General features: G+C 35.7%; 2 protein-coding genes and 1 pseudogene across 2 annotated transcripts; all 3 read right to left on the reverse strand.

The window, feature by feature from the left end:
- Positions 1-975: 975 nt before the first annotated feature.
- Positions 976-9,425, reverse strand: LOC144357868 (tRNA methyltransferase 10 homolog C-like). The gene is made up of 2 exons (XM_085496752.1): positions 9,316-9,425; positions 976-4,895 (listed from the first exon to the last, which is right to left on the reverse strand). The coding sequence occupies exon 2, from the start codon at positions 4,699-4,701 to the stop codon at positions 3,226-3,228; it is 1,476 nt and encodes a 491-aa protein (XP_085352878.1). The 5' UTR covers positions 4,702-4,895; positions 9,316-9,425; the 3' UTR covers positions 976-3,225.
- Positions 9,426-11,745: 2,320 nt separating this feature from the next.
- LOC100368641 (tRNA methyltransferase 10 homolog C-like) lies at positions 11,746-14,182 on the reverse strand. Its single transcript, XM_002737839.4, has 2 exons — positions 14,057-14,182; positions 11,746-13,182 (listed from the first exon to the last, which is right to left on the reverse strand). The coding sequence occupies exon 2, from the start codon at positions 13,171-13,173 to the stop codon at positions 11,803-11,805; it is 1,371 nt and encodes a 456-aa protein (XP_002737885.3). The 5' UTR covers positions 13,174-13,182; positions 14,057-14,182; the 3' UTR covers positions 11,746-11,802.
- Positions 14,183-16,011: 1,829 nt separating this feature from the next.
- On the reverse strand, positions 16,012-21,355 carry LOC146747469 (uncharacterized; annotated as a pseudogene).
- Between the last annotated feature and the right edge of the window lie 6 nt (positions 21,356-21,361).

The following is a 21,361-nucleotide window of genomic DNA, read 5'->3' on the forward strand; positions in this document are numbered from 1 at the left end:
TCAGGTCTTTGTATATTACCAGGACCTGGGTTTGTTTCAGTATCACCACTATAATTCCCATCAAAATGTAGCCAGACAGTTTCCACTGAGATTGGTAATGGTTCATCTGTCACCGATTCAGGTCATGACATCACTAAAAACACAAGCATTACAATCTAAGCAAAATATTTATTCTGAGCATGCTCAGTTGCTCTCTCAGGGGTGCTGGGAGAGGTAGTTTTGGCTGAAAATCATGAAAAAGACCCACTTAGGATTTTCAGATCTGGAAAAATATTCATATGCATGCATATTCGGCAGAAACTTGTTCATCAACATGCCAAGTTTCATCGATATCTGCTGCAGAATTTCTGAAAAAACAGAAACTGGAAATAAAAATTAATAGTCCACCTTTCAGACTGCGCCTGAAACAGGGACTAAAAATGTAGGTTTACACTTGCTGTACACACAATGGAGATTTATGATAAGTTTACAGTCTGCATTATGAAAGGGTGTGTTTACGAGAATTGTACTATTGGTCATGTGACCAATCTGGATGCAAGTTTATTCCAGCAAGGATCTGTATCTTTATGATAATTTCATTTCAGTAGCATTTGGTTGGTGCCTTATTGTCCTTAGCAAACTTTTATGACTGGGCAAATGTAAGGCCATATACTTAAGTGCAAATTTTGTGTTGTTGTAGCTTGAATTAGCTAAAAAAGCACAAAATCCAAAGATTGCAAAAAATACACATTTGAAAAGGTGAGATTTACAAGATATAACCATGGTGATAAGGTGTTAAGAACATATACAATGTAACTCGACTCGTAACGTCTATATTCAATCACCGTGGGGTTCCGTTGCATCTAACAATTATTTGACCACGTTTTAACACTAGCACACTTTGTCCTAAAAGCATGTTACTTTATTAAGGGGGGTACATGTACATGGACAATAGATTGAATCACACCAATATAGAAGCAGGTTAATCTGCACGAGTAAAACATTGAAAGACTTTATTAGCACCAAAATTATACAGATGAATTTCTGTATTCATGGTTATAATACAGGAAAAAAGTGAGATTCTGTTATACTCTAAGAAAAGTTAATGATAAGCAAAATAAATTGGTGAAGTTCAGTTATTGACAAAGTGGATATGTTGTAAATACTGTAGCTGTTGTATTTATTACAGTACACATATTGGTCATGTCAATATCATCAGACAAAACTTTGACATTAGAACAAGTGCAATTAAGTTTTGAACAAATTCTGATACAGCTTTTTTATAGAACAGTAAACTATTGTTTTTTGTATATTAATTGATAATATCAGAGGTACATTACTTGGGGTTTGCAACTATGGTGACATGATACCAAGATCCCGTTTCAATCTTGCTCTCGCATAAGCATTCCAACTCAGGAAAATGCGAATGCGCATGCCCGAGGTAACTAGGATACTGGAACGTCCAGGTGGACCAAAATAGCTGCATACGATATGACGGATTACGATAACTTTATATTCTGTACATTTTCGATGTATTACATTTTTTCACTATGAATGTGGTAATACATGTTTTATTGTTTTATTACAAACCGCCTGTGTCATGTCAGAAGGTCGTAGCACCAGTCTCGCTATCTACGAGATGAGACTTTAATGGGATCTTGACATGATGTCACCATACAGTACTATGCGCGTTGCAAACCCCAAGTAATGTACCTCTGACAATATATATATATATTCAAAATACTTTTAATAAATCTGATAGAACACCGTTTTCTGTATCAAGTATATTTGAATGATCTCCATTTGACACATCCCACAAACACTCTTATAAAAATAATTTTACCATATTTGCTCTATTAGTAGTGCATGTTCCAATGATCAAAATAAAAATGTAATATTTTAATGATTCATAGCACATCAAATGTGATTTTTGGTTTATCTGTGTTACTACAGCATATACAGTACTCTATTTCATATACTATAATGTACTAGGCAAGGTTCCAATAATTATGCTATGTTTAACCATCTAGATCAGCAAATCATTCAACTTTTCTTATCTGTAAAATCTAATGTTTCTCTGCATAGTGCTAATCAGGCAGAATAGAATCAATAATTAAATTACCGAAATTGTTTGCATTGACAATATCTTACAATGTATACATGTAGAAGCCAGTTGAGATTGCTTCATCTCCGTGACCTGCTCTGTATTACATAGTCCTTAGAAATGTATTCTAAGGTCTATGATATTACATAGAATAATAATCCCACTGTAATAATAAACAAGCAAATTGCATTAAGGTCACTACGATGTTACAGGTTATTTTTCAAATACTTTAATGGTATTACCGATAAACCACATTAATTTCACAAAAGTGCTAGATAGTGAAAAACGTAAAATTTTACTGGGCTCCACAGAGTAAACTATTTTCTTCTCAAGAATGTTATTATCAGTAACCCTTCATGTGCCAGATAATTTCACACCCAAAATTCAGTGCAAATATTATCACATTTTGTATATTTTTAGTCAATTTTTTCGTCATTTTGGAGAATACAGCAGTTTCAGATATTTCTTTAAGATTTTGATCAAAAAGTTTGTAAATTTTATTTATATTTCATGAGGGGAGGGGAGGGGAGGGGAGGGGAGGGGAGACTAGACCAAATCATTTTGTAGACTAGGTCAAAAGTTGACAATGACACAAAGGGTTAAAGTTACATTCCCATAGAATGATCTGCAGAAAACATCTCGCTGACCCCTGTAAGTGTCAAAGTCATGTAAACTTAAAAATGATTACAACAATGACAATTATGTTTAGTTTGGTGATTAGATATCATGACCTTTTGAAGTGCAGGCTAACTTTCAGGATTTTTGCGATAACTGATTTTATCATTTCGCAGTGAGTCCAATCATTAAATGTTGACAGTAACATTTAAATATTAGTTCTACATGTTAGACCATTTCCAGTTAACTGCGAGATCCTGGTTGTGCGTGAAATCAAACATAAAAATAGGACAAACAAAGGTCATAGCGTCGTCAAAAATATCACATGGTGACGTAGACAAAAGTGAAAGTATTTTTGGGGTGTGCTATACACATTTGATGAAGTATCTCAATGCCATATTCCCCTCAATAAGATTAACATTTCGAGCTATAATAAGATATTCGGTCAGCGTCTTAACACATTATGTGAGAATCTTGTAGTAAACAGAAAATCACCCATTACATAATGAAGCAAAACAAGTTGTGCTTTACTCTAACAAATCTTTAAGATAAGATCGTCGTTTTTTTCTCTTTCCCTCAGACTGTCCAGCAGTCTTCAATTCATTTCTTGCTAGCCTTTCATAAAAGTTTGGTAGTATTGTATCATTCCAAGATACTCCTCTTCGTCTGGCAATAAAGGAAGCCTGTTCTCCAGGATGTGGATTTCTTCCGTACCAGATTGCATGCTGTTTGCTATCAATCTCACCATTGTTATCAGTGACTATGCGAGATGCACGACTAAATGCAAATTTACCAATTGGTGAGTCCATAATCTGCGGTATGTTGGATGGTTTGTTCGTTTGCATTAAGTCATAAAAACGTTCAATCTTTCTTCTTGGTACATGCTGTAATGCTTTATTCCAGTTATTCGTTTTCTTCAATTCCAGCATTATCTTCACCATCTGATCAATGGTTAAGTTTTTACCACCTTGACTCCATTTGATGTGTTGATCAAGAGGCAGGCGTGCACTTGCTATATCAAAACGTTTCGACTTTGAAAACGATATACCAGGCTTGCGTCCACAATCACCCATAACACCTATAACGTACACCATATTTGGGTCGTAGTGGGTCAGAACATTTGGCGAATCGGCACTCAAATATACTAGTTTATCTTTGGGGAATAAATCCATAAAAGATTTATGTGAAATGTCTATAATTATTCTATCCATGTCAATATCAAATACTCGTTGAAGTTCTGAATTGTAGCTGCCACTTGGGTTGAGATTAGTCCAGTGCATATGGAACGGTTCGTAATGTGATTTCATTGCACTCAAAATATTTGTCAATTGACGTACTGCTATCTCAATTTCATTCTCTGTCAAATAGTCTTCATAATCAAAATCTAAAACCAAATTCGGTTCAAATCTCATTCCTCGAACCAAATTCCACATCTCCATATCAGACATATCTTTACTTGTCATGTCAAGCAGTATTCTATTCTCTGTCTCATGAGAGGCATTTGCCTCGTTTTCTCTTAGCTGCTCCAATTTTCTGGAGTTTTCAATCCTGGCGAGTGTTCTCAAGTATCTTTTCCTTGCAACTGTACTATCTATATTGCTCAACTTTTCAATTTGTTCATCAGTTATGCTTTCAGGCACAAATAAGCCGGCTCTTCTCCACATATCTACCAAAGTACGAAACCTTAGCAGTATGATATCCCTGTCACAGTCCTTGGTATCATCCTGTAGTAAGTCGGATTCAAGTGATCTATCAAACATCTCATATTGATATGCGTCCGTTGTTTTCATCGTAGAGTAATGTCTGATTGATGATGTGATTACCGGTAAACGATAATAACACACGTTAGGTTGCTGATAAACCACATTGCTGTTTTCATACATTTCATACAAGTCAGGCAATGTCTGCAGTATCTCTGATGAAGGTTGCAACTTTCTTCTACAACGACTCAAGACGGAAGACTGGATCTGTCTTATAGCTGGAACTGAAACTGGCCTTAACATGGTCAAACTGGTCTTCACATGATGGTCAAATTGATCTTCATATGGTGGTTAAGCTGGCCTTCACATGGTGGTCTACCAGTGTTCATATGGTGGTTAAGCTGGCCTTCACATGGTGGTCTACCAGTGTTCACATGGTGGTCTACCAGTGTTCATATGGTGGTTAAGCTGGCCTTCACATGGTGGTCTACCAGTTACTGTTATATAAATGCAAAGACAAGATTTTAGTTGATCAAAAAATGAAGATTGTTTTATATCAACAACAGTAAATATGACAGCTAGTAATTCAACAAGACAGCCATGTATCCTATGAAATGGCTGCCATTAACCTTTACTCATACATATATGTGACATGTATTACATACATTGTACATGTAAATTTTGCTGATATACTGTCAATGCATTAATTTTTCACTGGGTTTTAATTTTGCTGATAAGTAAATCCGCTCAATTAAATCTATGTGAACATGTTACAATAACATTATAACTCACTGTTTCCCTGACAAATTAGTGAAATTAAAACACAGTGAGTAAACACCAAAATAAATGATTTTACAGTAATGAGCATTTTAGAGCACTGAAGCAAGGTGAAATATACACTGCATTGTTTATGAAAATATAGGTAATACAATTACCGATATGTTAAAATTGTTGTACAAAAATGTTCGATTAGGAGATAACTGTTGCAGAGTCTGTTGCATGACTGAATAATTCCACGAGGGTCAACTTGGCTGTAATCTGGATAACGTAATTATTACAATGATTACCGGTACTTAATTATCATTGTTGAAAAATCAAGTGAAGCACAGGGAGCCCAGGAAGTTATAGTTATAACTACTACTAGTGTTGATGTTGACTATGACTTGCAGCAGAAATCATCCCATCTTCCTTAATGCAAAAAGTCGTATTCAAAGTTACTTTGTTTATGTCAGATTTGCAGCAATGACAACAAATGTCTCGCAGCTCGCAACATTGGTGTCATCTTCGATGATTCACTTCAGTTCAGTAAACACATCATCAGTACATGCCAGAGCATAAACATGCATATCAGACGCATAGGACTCATTCGCCAACATCTATCTGAGCATATCTGTCTTAAACTCATTCACTCTATTATAACCGCTAAACTGGATTACGACAATGCCTTACTCTATGGCTTACCAAAATCACAGATACACCTGCTTCAGAGGGGTCAAAACTGTGCTGCCCGTCTAATTACACGTACCAAAAAATTTGATCATATCACTCCTGTTCTTCGTAAATTATATTGGCTGCCAGTTCACTATAGAATACACTTCAAAATTTTACTACTCACGTACAAGTCACTACATGGATTGACACCATCCTACATATCGGACCTTATTCACAAAAATCAAAACCAGAGAACCCTTCGCTCAAGTAAGAAACATACACTTGCCATACCTAGAACTCATCTCAAGAATTATGGTGACCGGTCATTCGCCCATTCCTCGTCATCTTTATGGAATCAATTACCGAATGACATCTGTTCTGCACCAAATGTTAACATCTTCAAAACCAAACTCAAATCTTACCTTTTTCAGCAAGCCTATCCTTGAAACTAAGCGTCATTGAGCATCACTGCGATGGATACTAGGCGCTATATAAACTTTTTTAAACTGTATTTATTATATGTAAACTTGTATTTATTAAATGTCAGGCTGAGGCAGAGAAATTACACAAAGTGCATTTAATAACCAATATTCAATCTCTTTCTAGACAAGACTGCATCAGGTTTCGGTATAAAAATGACTATACTTGCACTTGTAACATTATGCTTAACGATTTTATTTACAAACACTTCAACATTTTACAGGGAAATGATAACAAGCAGCCTATCGGCTGAGATACGGTAGCTCCGCTGTTAGCAATGCACATTTCAATTAAAGAACTGAAGACATCATTAGAAAATGAACAATATGAATAGTATCAAAGCAATCGGACTTACAGTTTTTAACAAGAAGTCGAAAATATCACTTTTTACCAAAAATTACAAAAATATTCACCAAAATAAATTAATTAGAGAATTGAAGATATCATCACAAAATGAACAAATCTGAGAGAGTTCCACATGTAGTACCTATATATGTAATATCAAAGCAATCGGACTTACAGTTTTCAACAAGAAGTCGAAAATATCACTTTTTACCAAAAATGGCAAAAATATTCACCAAAATTAGAGAACTGAAGATATCATCACAAAATGAACAAATCTGAGAAAGGTCTACATGTAGTATCTATATATGTAATATCAAAGCAATTGAACTATTGATTTTTAACAAGAAGTCAAAAATATCACTTTTTACCAAAAATTACAAAAATATTCACCAAAATTAGAGAATTGAAGATATCATCACAAAATGAACAAATCTGAGAAAGGTCCACGTGTAGTACCTATATAGTAATATCAAAGCAATCGGACTTGCGGTTTTTAACAAGAAGTCGAAAATATCACTTTTTACCAAAAATGACAAAAATATTCACCAAAATTAGAGAATTGAAGATATCATCACGAAATGAACAAATCTGAGAGAGGTCCACATGTAGTACCTATATATGTAGTATCAAAGCAATTGGACTTGCGGTTTTTAACAAGAAGTCGAAAATATCACTTTTTACCAAAAATGACAAAAATATTCACCAAAATTAGAGAATTAAAGATATCATTACAAAATGAACAAATCTGAGAGAGGTCCACATGTAGTACCTATTTATGTAATATCAAAGTAATTGCACTTGCGGTTTTTAACAAGAAGTCGAAAATATCACTTTTTACCAAAAATGACAAAAATATTCACCAAAATTAGAGAATTGAAGATATCAACATGAAATGAACAAACCTAAGAGAGGTCTACCCAAGGTACATATACACCAAGTATCAAAGCATTCAGGCTTGTAGTTTTCAAGAAGAAGTCGAAAAAGTAAAACATTGACACGGACGACGACGACGGACGACGACGACGGACAATCACTCATATGATAAGCTCCGCTCGACAAAGTCGACAGCGGAGCTAAAAATAGTAACATGTCACATGTGGTGACACAATACTAATTTCAGAGATTTATTAGTCTACACAGATGACAGTGGTACTAGTAATTCAGATCACTTTGGTTTTATGATCATCTCAAGTGTAACACACGGACATTTATTGTGGATACTAATTGTATTTATGCTCCTAAAGGTACATGTACTGATGCAGTCAAAGATTAGGATAAGCTACTTAACCTATAATGTGGCCTATTGAATAATTTTGTGCAGTAAATGCAGTGTGGGAAATATGTCCAGATTACATACCAGACATCAGGGCTGGTAACTTTCAAAAGTTACAAGTTACCAGTCCCGCACATTTTTACAATTATTTTCGCACACACACACACACAAATAAACACCAGAGGTCACGTACCTATTATTATATTAATAAGTCAATGGATTCAGTGTTGTGGGTTGAGAATGCGTGTTTGCCAGTCGCAATGTGTGACGGCTATACAGTATTTTCATTGTTTTGGCTGAACACGTTTCTGTTAATGTTTAGAGCGCAGATAAAGAACGGTAGCTTGTTTTTATTTTAATTGTGTGTGCAAACAGGTAGGAATTACCTACACTTGTAAATGTGGGAAAAGTTGTACATTGGCTCTACAGTATCTATATGTTAGCTTGAGGGGGGGGGGGTGTGTTGCTGAACATTTGAGGTATATGAGGCAAGAGAACCATCTTTAACCAGTGTCATTAAATTAGCCAAACTGTGCACCCTTGTAAAAATGATTTCACGTCACCAACTTAGCTGGTAGTGTTTGTAACAATATGGCAGTGAAAGTATATTTTTTGGGACTGTAATTGGTTTTGTTTACCCACTCCCTACATTTACCCACTCCCTACATCTTGTAGGTTTGGTCTCCTCCCACCTTTTTTGGGGGAAAGTTTCTCTTCTGCAATTAATTCTCTAAGACGAAATGGAAATGAGACAAAAACAAAAGAGGTTGTTAAGTATTATCGTCAGGGAAAGCTATTGTTTAATTGGCAATGTTTGGGGTATTTTGACCAGTTTGTGATGTAGGCATGACTTAGAGAATGATGCATTGCTTTCTAACTAGTCTCATATAGGGTAACAGAAGCATATTTACGCTACTAATTCAAAATTATGAAGGCTAAATTAAGAGGCATGTTCTCATAATAAAAAAATCTAGGAAGATATAATCACCATCACTAGCTAACTTTGACAATGTCCCCTCCCCTCTCTTAGAAAATTGCAACATTTTCCGCTGCACTCCGGAAATAGGAAATTTGTTCCGTCCTCTACATTTTTTTTCAATGAACAGCTCCACTGACTGCACCTGATACACGCAAGAATAGACTAAGATCACGGTCAGCTGACATGTGTATCATTTAGCGTACAGCGACACACATGCCAAATGACTTTGTCTTCGACTACGCAAGTACATGTACGTGTATAGATCGTCACATCCGGCATATCGGCAAACACAAATTTATAGCCCACCACGCGCTATCCTGATCCACCTCGGGAAACTTGTACCTGTATTTGCATGGAGAGTTTTGACTACAAGTTGCAAAACAACAAAACATTTAGGATGTTGTCTTACCTTGATTTACAGGAATAATTACAAGTTAACTTGATCAGTACACGCATAAATCTAGCAAAGCACACGTTTTTTATCTAGCAATGCAATGCGCTTCCCTTTTACCGGGACATTTGACCTCTAAATGGAACCCTTAACTTGTGAACAAAATGTCGATTCCGAACGTGCCTTGCGCTATTGCGGGCGCTATAACCAGTCAGGACATCGTTGCTGGAATTGTTCTATCAATAGCAATATTAAAGCGCGGTGGTCGTCGCGCAGCGCGTGTTGGAATTTCATGTAAATAAACAATGTATTTTACACGCGTTGTATACGTCGCTATGAGTCCAATATCGAACAGGACGCGGCGCCACGACTGTCGGCCCTTAACCAATTATTTGAACATGCTGAAAAAAAAATTATCCACTGACTTTAAGAGAAATATATATGCCTATCTATGTAAGTAAATTTTTTGAGGTAATGAAAACAATAAAAGAATCTTCTATGATCGGTTGATATAAAACGCACATGTTCTGTCTAATCTGGAAATATTTAAATGTCTGCCAGTTTTGATTTTCAGCAAACATGTAACCTGGACAGTGCAAACCACGCCCGCCCCCCCCCCCCCCCCAATTCAGAATTTACCAAAGTTTTGGATAATTTCGCTGTAAGTCAATATACCTACATCTCTGATAAAAGGGCTTTGGTCGTCGTGCCGCGTCCTGTTCAATATAGGACTCATAGCGACATACACAACGTGTGTAAAATACATTGTTTGTTTACATGAAATTCAAACACACACTCGGCGATGCACATTGAATTTTTTTTGTTTTGTTTTGTTTTGTTCTGCAAGATGCGTGAAATTCAGTCATCTTTGCCAGCCAAGGACCATTTATTCAGCCGAAGCCTCAACATTAACCCTTGGCAGATTTCACTGCGATTTACTGTATGTTGCATGCCCTCAAACGATTATAAGATTCACATGGGCTCATTTGATTTACCCAATCAGAACTCACGATAGAAACCGCATATTAGTTGGTAAAATCGTCACTGTGGCTCGGTTGAATATAGAAATCAACATGTTGCTAGCTTTTTCTCTGTGAACAAGCTTAATGACCATAAAAAGATAAAAATCTTACTTAGTGCTGTCTCTAAAGGAAATGATGTGCTAGTTGCAACGTCGAACGAATCAGGTAAGTCAACATGTTATCTGTTTTGACAGTTTTATCTGTTTACTAAAACACAGTTTGCACAAATATTTAAACATTCCATAGTCTTCATTCACTTGTTCACAAACAATTTCCAATGTTGGAATAAAAAAAATTGGAAAAAATGTCAACGAACATAGACCTTCTGTTCTTGACTCTCGGTGAATCAGTGCAGAGCCTACGTGTCGCATTGTTTTAATCTGTGACGACCCCCGAATCTTCAAATTTATGACACAGCAACACTGATTGGTAGTGTCAGCTTCTTGGCACGCCTAACCAAATGACTCAATTTAACTGCTAGGTTAGTTTCATATTGACAACATTTTTATATAATGTACCCATTCCTTGGTTCAATGTTACAGGTAATACACTCCCATAATGCAACATTCTAATAATGGAAAGCAGTCATACATGTAGAATGATATAAACTTGTTTTTAATTAAATCACAAAGTCCAGAGTTAAACATGAACACATTACTAATATGTAAAATTTAATTATGTCAACTATATTTTTTGTTTACTTTAAATCTGTCTGTCAAATAATATTCTGCAGTTTCCATATGCACAATGATATTTTGCTAATCAAACCCCATGAAAAGTATGGTAAATTTTGACACACCTAATTCACACTGCAATCTTTGGAAGTATCATATTTATCCTATTAGAAGCATAGGTAAATGATCTGTATCAATGGGAATTTGTGGTACTGTATTAACTCTATTAACTCTAGTAGCGCATTTTACATAAATGACAGAGCTGTGCCCAATCAAAATAAGTTTTAATTCTAATCAGGATATACTGGTTATGTGATACTTTGAAAGACTCAATTTAAATCATAAGCCCCCCTCCTCCTCCCATGCTTTAAAGCAAATAAGTGAAACAGATTTGAAATCATTTTGCAATAGAATCCATATATTCACATTTGTGAGTATTTTATGATTGCAAGCCAAGTCATCACAGATCCACATTTGATCATACATTTCTAATAACTAGTCTAATTATATACTTTTACATCTGCATCAACGATATTGCATCAGGCAATTTTAACAGGTATATCAACTCTGTCTGACTGACTTCTACAAACACAATTACTTTTTCAACTCATCCAAATGAATCGTACACTTTAGGACCCCGGAAGTATTTGTACTGCTACAAAATTTTTTTGATTTTCACTGAATTGTGAAATTTGCAGAAATTTATTGCTTACAAAATTAAAACAGAATGTATAACAAAGCCAGACATATAATTTGGTTTTTGTTTTAGCAGCTTTCTAAAAAACAATGCATGTTTAATAATACATTTCTCAGCGATATTTTTTCCAGAAATCTGGTGGGAGGGGACCCTGGTCTTTGTTTTCATCTCTGATTGGACGTGATACACGACTAAACGAGAAGTTACCATGAGAAGAGTTTGTCATTTCTTTTCTAGATGGTTTTCTTCTTTTGTTATTTCCCGCAAATGGATGTTCGGTTGTTTTATAAAATCCTTCAATCTTTCTACTTGGTACATACTGTAATGCATCTTTCCAGTTGTTTGTTTTCTTCAACTCCAACATTATCTTCACCATCTGATCAATGGTTAAGTTTTTAGCACCTTTACTCCATTTTACATGTTGATCAAGAGGTAGGCGTGCACTTTGTATTCCAAGGCGTTTTGACTTTGCAAACGAGACACCAGATCTTATGGAGAGATCCACCATAACCCCTATGATATACACCTTATCTGGGTCATAGTGGGTCAGAACATTTGGCGAATCGGCACTCAGATATACTAATTTATCTTTGGGGAATAAATCCATGAAAGATTTATGTGAAATGTCTATAATAGCTCTGTCAAGGTAATCTTTGAATATACGATTTAGTTCCAACTCGTACGCACCACCGGGGCGTATACTGGTCCAATGCATATGAAACGGTTCATAAAATGTTTTCATGGCACCGAGCATATCAGTTAATTGTTTAACTGCTGCAGTTATCTCACGTGGATTGACAACATGTTCATAGTCAAAGTCAAGTACAATACTGGATTCAAACAACATTCCACGTACCATATTCCAGGTGCTTTGGTTAGACATGGTTGATTGACTTAAATAGATAAATATGGTATTTTTGTCAAATTTTCTTCCCAGTGCAAGGTTCTCTTCCTTTCGCTTCGAAAGTATCTCAGCGTTTCTTTCCTTTTTCTCTTTACTGACTTGACGGAGTAACTCCTTCCTGGCCAGTAATGACAAGTATTTTTTTCTGGCACTTTTAGTTGTTAATTTACTGAAATATCGAAGTTGTTCATCTGTCACTTTTTCAGGGACGTACTTTCCAGACCTTCTCCACATATCTATCAACATTAAGGCATTCTTAATTTCCTCATCATATTCCCCAATCTCTTGAATTGATTCATCACAATCTGCATTACTCCCATCAATCATAGTGTTCAATTTATCTGCAGTTTTATCAGTACAATAACGTCTGTCTGGAGAATACAGTGAACCAATCAGAGCCCTTGTTGAATGATAAAGATGTACATTTGGTTGATGAAAAATAGCATTATTATTTCTGTACATCTCGTTCATATCTGGCAACATCTGGAGTACTCCATATGATTGTAGCAGTTTTCTTCTATAACAACATATGGATGACTGTACCCTTCTAACAGCTGCAAGTGAAGCCGGTCTTAACATGGTGAATTTCTGTGAATGAATATTACACATTCTTTTAATCACTGACCTGAGAATTTATTTTATATTTTGCACTTTGCACTACATTCAAATTATCATAATACCACATTTGCTCTATTAGTAGTGCATGTGCTTATGTAAATAACAGAGGTATGTCTATGGTCAAGATAAGACGCATTTTAATAACTCAGTACATTTTTGATTTATATGCACTTCTATTGAAGATGCGCTTCTAACAGAGAAGATAAAGTATATTTAAAGTGGTAGTCTGTAATCATAGTCCTACACACAATCATGCCAGTTAAATGAATTTCCAATAATTGGAATATTTTTTTTAGTTATATCCTTCACTTGTCTATTATTAGATACTCTTCTCCTCTCAGTAAATTCAATACATTTTTATATGCCTTCACGTTCTTGTTGAGTTGTGATTGATCTTATCATGAGAGCTAACATAGTTCTTTATTTAGCTCCCTCATCACATGATATTGTGATCAATTGAGTGCATTTAATTCATAATCTGATAAGGAGAAATTTATACTTATAATGAGCAGCAATAACAAAAAACTTGATTAATCAACTACATGTACATCCATGAAAAACTAAAACCGTTTTTCTCAGAGTAAATATGTTAATTCATTAAGAGATTCATGCTAACTGTATTATTTCACCAATCATTTCTTTGACTTTTTCTGCTGACATTTAAGTTGTTTTCAAATCAAATCATTATTATCATGTATATGCAAAAAAAAAAGAAAAAAGAATGCTTCATTACGATGAGAATATGTTTAGTATTCTATTCTACAATTCACAGTTTCTGATCAACGGCATGGGGACTGTGCTTTATTCCGCAAAAACGGATCAACTGACTGACAAAATTACTTACAGAGAACGCAATTAGTAGATTCGCCAAGATTGTGATGAAACCCTGCTTATCTTTCACAAACCGTTTTTTATAGACTTTCTTGCCACTGGTTCTTCCATGAAGCCATGGCCACGCTGTTTCCAAACCATGCTTTCATTCGACTAACCTTTGACCTCATAATACGACCTTCAGTTGACCTTTAGGCTCATAAAAAAAAATATGGTCTTAATTCGATTTTTAATTTTGTTTAATAACCTAGAGTACGTACTATTAATGTAAAACGTAATGCTATATAATAAATGAGACTATCTATGATTAGATGTGCAAATTTGCGGGCGGTATGCCTTATAGTCTGGTTCCCTGCCCAAGTTTTCACCGCTGAGGGCTCAAAGAAAAACAAGGTCAGGTACGGGCCGACATCTTGGTCAGATTTCTGGCCAAAATGGATGACAGTCACATGATGGTCACATGGTTACTTCGCAACAAACAAAATGGCTGCCTCCACTGTGACATGTACGCCGGTCAAGATAAGTAATTCATCTCAAGCGTGTTTTGTTTGTAGTACAGTGGGGACACGAACAAAAAAAATCCACGAAGGTACCGGGAAACATAACTTGAAGTTGTTGTTGTCGAAATATGGCGAAGTAGAGGTGATTGAGGGTTTGATTTGTAGGAATTGTGAACGCCATTTGTTGACACTAGATCGTCAGGTGAATGAATTTCGAGAGAAATGCCAAACTTCGAGCAGACTAAATTCGAATGTGAAGCGATGTGCGAGATCTCCATTGGTTGCTGAAGGAAAAAGCTTTAAGAAACACTCCAATTTGTCAAGTTGTAAGATCACCGAAATCACTGACAGTGTTGAAATAAGATGTGCAGAAGAATGTCCAACTCCATGTTTGTTTACATTTACGGGGAGCGTGACATAAAACTGTCGTCTTCACGGCAACAAAACAGCAGGTGGCCTGGTTGCGTCAGATTTCTTGAACGCGCTCGTAGTTTGTTTTAAAATTGGGTCAAGTCTCAGACTAGTACGAAACCTTTACTCTAATCTCGGGAAAACGATATATTTATTCAGTTACCGGTGATACACACTTCGAACCCAGTTTTAAAACGTTGAAAAATTATTCAAACAAATCGACCACTTCGGAAACATATTTTCTATATTTATTCAATCAATTGGCCCACCCCCAAAAATATTTATTTTTACATGGCCGAATTGATTGAGTTTTTACGGTACAATGTAATTCCCAGGGGACACTTAATTATAATAACTTATTTTGGTGAATATTTGTTCATCCAAACAATTCATATTTCTCTTTTCAAAAGAATTTGATTTTATATATAATGGTCAGCACATTTTGTGTGGCAAAACCCCATCACAAATATGGGTTTCAGGTCTTCAAGCGAGTCAGATTCCAGGGTTTTAGTGGTCCTATGCTATGTTATGCCACCATAAATACTCTTTAACCCCTATGCTTATCTGATATCACATATTTAGTGTAATGTTTATAATGGCACTAAATTTCCTCTATGATATACTCGACCTCAGAAAATAAATTTACAAGTAATTTGTGTACCATATGTGTATTTGCTACATTAGAAGCGCACCTAAACCAAAATTTGAATTGTTTGTATACTGTAGTGTTAGAGTATTAATTATTTTTGCCAGACAGACCTTGACATGTAGTTAAGAGCATGCGCTTCTAATGTAACAAATACAGTACATCTAAGTATGAGTGAGTGGTCATGTTCACTGGATTTATAAATTAGAAACTGCAACATTTATGCGCATCACAGCCATAGAGTGCCATGTAAAAATCAAAATGTTATTGGCCCAAATGACACTAATGCTGTGACACTGATTTAAATGCATCAGCAATTTTACAAATGTGGGCTTCATAGTGTGACAATTTCCAGGGTTACATCTTTCCACCACTGTGAATATTACATATGCAAGTAAGACAGCACAATGTTTTTTTTAAGTTAAAGATAATCATTTATTATATACATGTTTCACTGCAAGTTTGGTACATACCACATAAAATATTTGTAAATAAACATCCCTGTCTCATCAATTTAGTAATTGTGTCATTGGTATTTTTCGACCCAAAGAAAGCTTCAAAAGGGCTCCCACATATTGTGAACAATCGTATTGGACAGACATCAAGAAATGTGTGCAGAGTTGCATGAACCTAATTGCACATTGCACAAGAGTTGTTACAAGAGTGAGGTTGACTTGATTGCATTAACAAACAAGTCATGCACAGCACAGTCCTTGTGAATTACCAACTTGTATGCTGTGTATCAGCACTTAGATATGCATATGTATAGAAATTAATTGCTGCAGGCTGGCATATCCAAATTATATATACATTTGTAAAACAAGCAGTCTATCGGTTGATACAGCTCTGCTGTATTGTGAAATGTACCAGCTTAACACATTTGAAATATAGCTGCAAGCAGCGATCAACTAGTTTCGAACCTATGGCAGCATTGGTACAGGGCTGTAATACACCAAATTTAGTTCAAGGGGTCTTGAAAAAAACTATATCACACCACCCTCTTCTCCCCCGCCAAATATAAGTCCCTTTAAAAACTTTAAAACATTCGATTGGGACCCTTACTCATCACACCAATTTTGGTTCAAATCGGTCACATGGCCTTGGAGTTAAATGAATTCATACCCCCCCCCCCCAAAAAAAAAAAACTGCTATTAGGACACCCGCAGGGGTACTCTTTGTCATCACACCAAATTTGGTCCAAATCGGTCAAGGGGTTTTGGAGTAAAACGCAAATATATAAAAATCACACCCCCCTCCCCTCAAAATTGACCCTCTCAGAAAAGTAACACCATTATAACATTCACTAGGAGACTCTTTGTCACAACACCAAAATTGGTCAAGGAGTCTTGGAGTAAAACGCAAATATATAAAAATCACATCCCCCCTCCCCTCAAAATTGACCCTCTCAGAAAAGTAACACCATTATAACATTCACTAGGAGACTCTTTGTCACAACACCAAAATTGGTCAAGGAGTCTTGGAGTAAAAGGCAAATATATAAAAACCGCCCCCTCAAAAATGCCCCTCTCAGAAAAGTAACATCATTATAACATTCACTGAGGGACTCTTTGTCATCACACCAAATTTGGTCCAAATCGGTCAAGGTGTCTAGAAGTAAGATGCAAATATATGTCTAATCCTTAAATTTGGTACAAATACGTTCAGACAATTCAAACTAAGTAACAAAAACCATATGAGAATTAGCTGGTTAATTCCCAAAACTGATAAACTGATAAGCTCCGAGGATTTTAATGGAAATACCATAAACAGTTTTTTTTAAATAAAGGATATCCTGGTAGATCAAAGCAAAAACATATCTCCTCTCACAGGATAGTGACATAAGTTTTTCCTTCTGATTATCTAAGCAATAGACCCCTTTCATAAATCTAGCATAGTTCCTTTCTAAATACACAGGAAACCTCATCCTTGAACTCTACAAAATATAAAAATACTAATTATTTCACAACCAAGGGAGTTTATTAGCTTTCAAAAGGACCGTCTGCACTGTACACTCTATGGTAAAAACACACTGCTAAGCATTTATTACCTACTGGCCTCACTCTGAGTTAAGGTCTACGGTTAATGAGTGAGGGCGCTTGATTTATGAAAGGGGTCTATGTGCCATGAATTTATTGCTGTGAATCCTGTGCATCCAGGATATCAAATGGTCTAGCCCTAATCTAAATTGCAGTTGAGAGCAAGCATACAAATTGATATATATATATATAGGACTTCAAGACACACAGATTCAAAACTTAGGTGAAATATATTGTCAAAGTAAGGTGTATCACTGAAAACTGAGGGGGATTATGAACACTAAGGCACAGCGCTTAATTGATGTGTGTGATAAAATGTATCATACAAACACACATTTTTTTTCATGAACTAGAAATCATTGTCAAAGAGTATTGGACATCCAGTTGAAAACAGTATTGTTTTATCAATGTATTGCATGCCATTGTTTGAGCTCCCAATCAGTATATACATTGACAATATATAGAGTATCACTACATGCTAACAATAAGTGAGTTGCCATATTAAGGATAAATTAGTCTTTGGTCACTTTATTGAATATACGTAACAGTACTCCATCAACACATCCAACAAAGTGATCAACTTTCAGAATTTATCCTTATTTTTACAGCATGAAACCCTGCTCTAACAAAATGTCTCACTATTGTTTTGAATATGCATGTCTTGAAGCACCCATATATACATATATATTAATTTGTATGCTTTCAACTGGAAGCAAACACATGAGCAAATAACATTTCCCCTCAGTTTCCAGTGAAAATTTGAGGTACATAACTATAAAGATTCTCCTCTTTCTACACTTGCAAAATAAGAGAAATTATATTATCAACATATTGATCCTCCAAATAAAAATCAGAAATCAAAAACTTGCGATTGGAGTATCTTGTATATTTTGAAGATATCTTCTCCGCTAAAGATGGTGTCCATCCTGTGACAACTGAAGGAGAAGGTGCATTACAGATGTTATTTTCAGCTTCAAAATACTGTAATAACACATCACATATTACCTGTGCTTTGTGATCATCAAAATCACTTTCATCAGCATCTGACTGTACATCAGATTCTGCTCCTGATGGCTGCTAACAGCCATCAGTTTCAGCTGGCTGCTAACAGCCCGCAACAATAGGATCTGATGTACAGCCTGATGATAATGAAACTGAGAATCACAGATGGTACAGTCACACAATAGCTTGCAATTGTCACAGCACTGATGTTTAATGATATAGTCCTTGGGAAATTCCTGACCAAAATGTGAGGCTAGTGACACTCTACGACATTCATCTGTTGTACAGTATTTCCTCATTTCCTCAGTCATGCCTTTCACATTGTGTGCTATGTCAGATGCGTTGTAGTACAAAATAGCCTCAGATTCTTCCCCATCTCTCCCACATCTGCCAACTTCCTGAATGTATGCTAATGAACAAATGAGAATTGTATTTAACATTTAAGTAGCTTCACTACAAGTTACAAAAATAGTGCAATATGGTACTGGAATGTATTTGCTGTATTACTAGAGCATATGCATAGGTAAATGACATGGTAATATATCTCTATACAGTACAGGAAAAGTTTAGTTTATTGTACACTTCTATTGAAGATGCACTTCTCATATTGAGCAAATCCGTATTTTCATGAGTTCTCTTGGGTGACTGACATCAATTGTTATATCCATTCTATGATGTAACCTGTGGCATTTCATCATAAAATAACTTTCCTAGCCATCATCGTCATCCAATAACTACACTCATGACAGGATTACAGGATTATTGGGACTTCAGATTCTCTTGAACCAACCAATTGCTTGTGGTCATTAAATAATCAAAACAAATAAAACATTCAAAATGTTGGCAACACTTACAAGCAGTATAATAATAAGATCATGCACACAATAAAGGAACTTGGTTTTACACATTGTATGTCAAATATGTACAATGCGCTCTGAAAATTCATGAATTTTGTGCGTAACATTGCATTACTACATTTAGACTGAACTACATGCATTTTAACATACTTTCCATTGTTCTTGGTACACCGGCATGGATAATTCGCCTGACTTGTTTTGGATCTGCACCCATCCCATATGCCTCAGTTGCAAATAACAATCTGATACCACAATTCATGGTCTGCATGCCATCGATCACCTCTTTCTTCATCTGCTTAATGATAAAAGTATGATATATAAATTGTCAATATGCAAGTTGATATGAAATAGCCAAATGGCTCAAGTTAATTGTTGTGGCAAAGGTAATGTAACAGAATATCATATGATAGTTAAATGACAGAGGTGCATTTATAGTAAAAAAAATGCACAAATTATTAATATACAGAACAGTATACAACAAATTTTGATGGCTTATCTGTTCTTGTGTTGGAGATAAACATCTAATATAGCAAATACAGTTAAAGGGGCACAGTCGCTATATCTTTTATACAAATTTGGCTTAAGTGTAAAGTGAACTGCATTCACCAATTTGATAAAGAACACACACTTATCACGTGTCTGATCTTTCAGTGTGTCATTTGATGAGGCAACAGCCACATTGTTTACCTAAATGTTATAGACAAAGCTGCTTATAAACCCGGAACAAATGATTTATATATATAACAATTAACAAATAAATATTCACTTTATTTTTTTATTGGTAAAACCATCAGAGGACCAATTTGTTATTAACTATACAACAACAAAAATAACATACCATACCATACAGAATATGGAAAAAAATTGTTAAACAGTAGAAGTCATATCCAAGTTAGTATTTATAGTTAACAAAATAACTTAAATTTACCTTGTTAGTGCATGAGGCATGGAATTGAGCCACCAGACCAGATATATCATCTATATCACTGTCAAAAGTTGGCATTAAGGACAATTCGTGAGCAAATCCACACCATTTAAGTGATGAGTAAACAATTGTTCGTGGAAAACATTCCTGTTTACTGCGCAATTCATCAATAAGTGGTTTGAAGATCTCCTTAAAAGACTCTTCAATTCTGTTGTTTGGAAGTCTTTTTGTCACATGGAACATTATGTTTGGTCTATCTATGCTGGCAGCGATAATAACAGGATTGGTAAGCAGAAGATGTGATGATATTTCTTGCTGTGTTCTTTTCGTACCGGTGGCCATAGGTCTTTCAGATTTCGATATTCCGGACGGAAATCACTTCCCCATTGTACTACACAGTGTGCTTCGTCAACAACAATATGAGATACCTTGTGTTGCCAAATGTCGCCACGAAATACGGCGAAGAGTTTCTTGGTCATTATGTGTTCTGGGTGAGACAGTATATACAAATACTCACAACTAATGAAACTGGACAAACTACAGTCAAACTCCGGATTTAACCGCACTGACCTTGAGCCGAGTCTACGAGACTGTTCTTCTATAATAGCATTCAATGGCGAGATCAAGATCACTGTCCTGGGACTGTGTGAAGCTGACATGTAGGGAAGGCACTCAAAAATCAGTGATTTTCCATAACCGGTAGGCAACAAGCCTATACAATCACTATCAGTGGATGCCTTCAAACAATCAACTTGCTTTGGTCTTAAATATGTGTAACATGAATGACTGTTTGCGTTTACATGTGCTAAAGCAATCTTTGTTTTCATAACAAACTCCATGTCCATGGAAGCCGCCATGTTGAATTGTCTCAGTGACGAATCAGATGTTCCGTACGTAACTACCAATAACCGCCTTGGATGTAATACCCCGTACCTGACCCT

Source organism: Saccoglossus kowalevskii, chromosome 3 (assembly GCF_978046115.1).
Source record: "Saccoglossus kowalevskii chromosome 3, keSacKowa6.1, whole genome shotgun sequence".
Lineage (NCBI taxonomy): Eukaryota > Metazoa > Hemichordata > Enteropneusta > Harrimaniidae > Saccoglossus > Saccoglossus kowalevskii.

Bases quoted from the DNA above. Each gene is read 5' to 3' on its own strand.
- LOC144357868 (XM_085496752.1), bottom strand. From the start codon at position 4,701: ATGTTAAGGCCAGTTTCAGTTCCAGCTATAAGACAGATCCAGTCTTCC.
- LOC100368641 (XM_002737839.4), bottom strand. From the start codon at position 13,173: ATGTTAAGACCGGCTTCACTTGCAGCTGTTAGAAGGGTACAGTCATCC.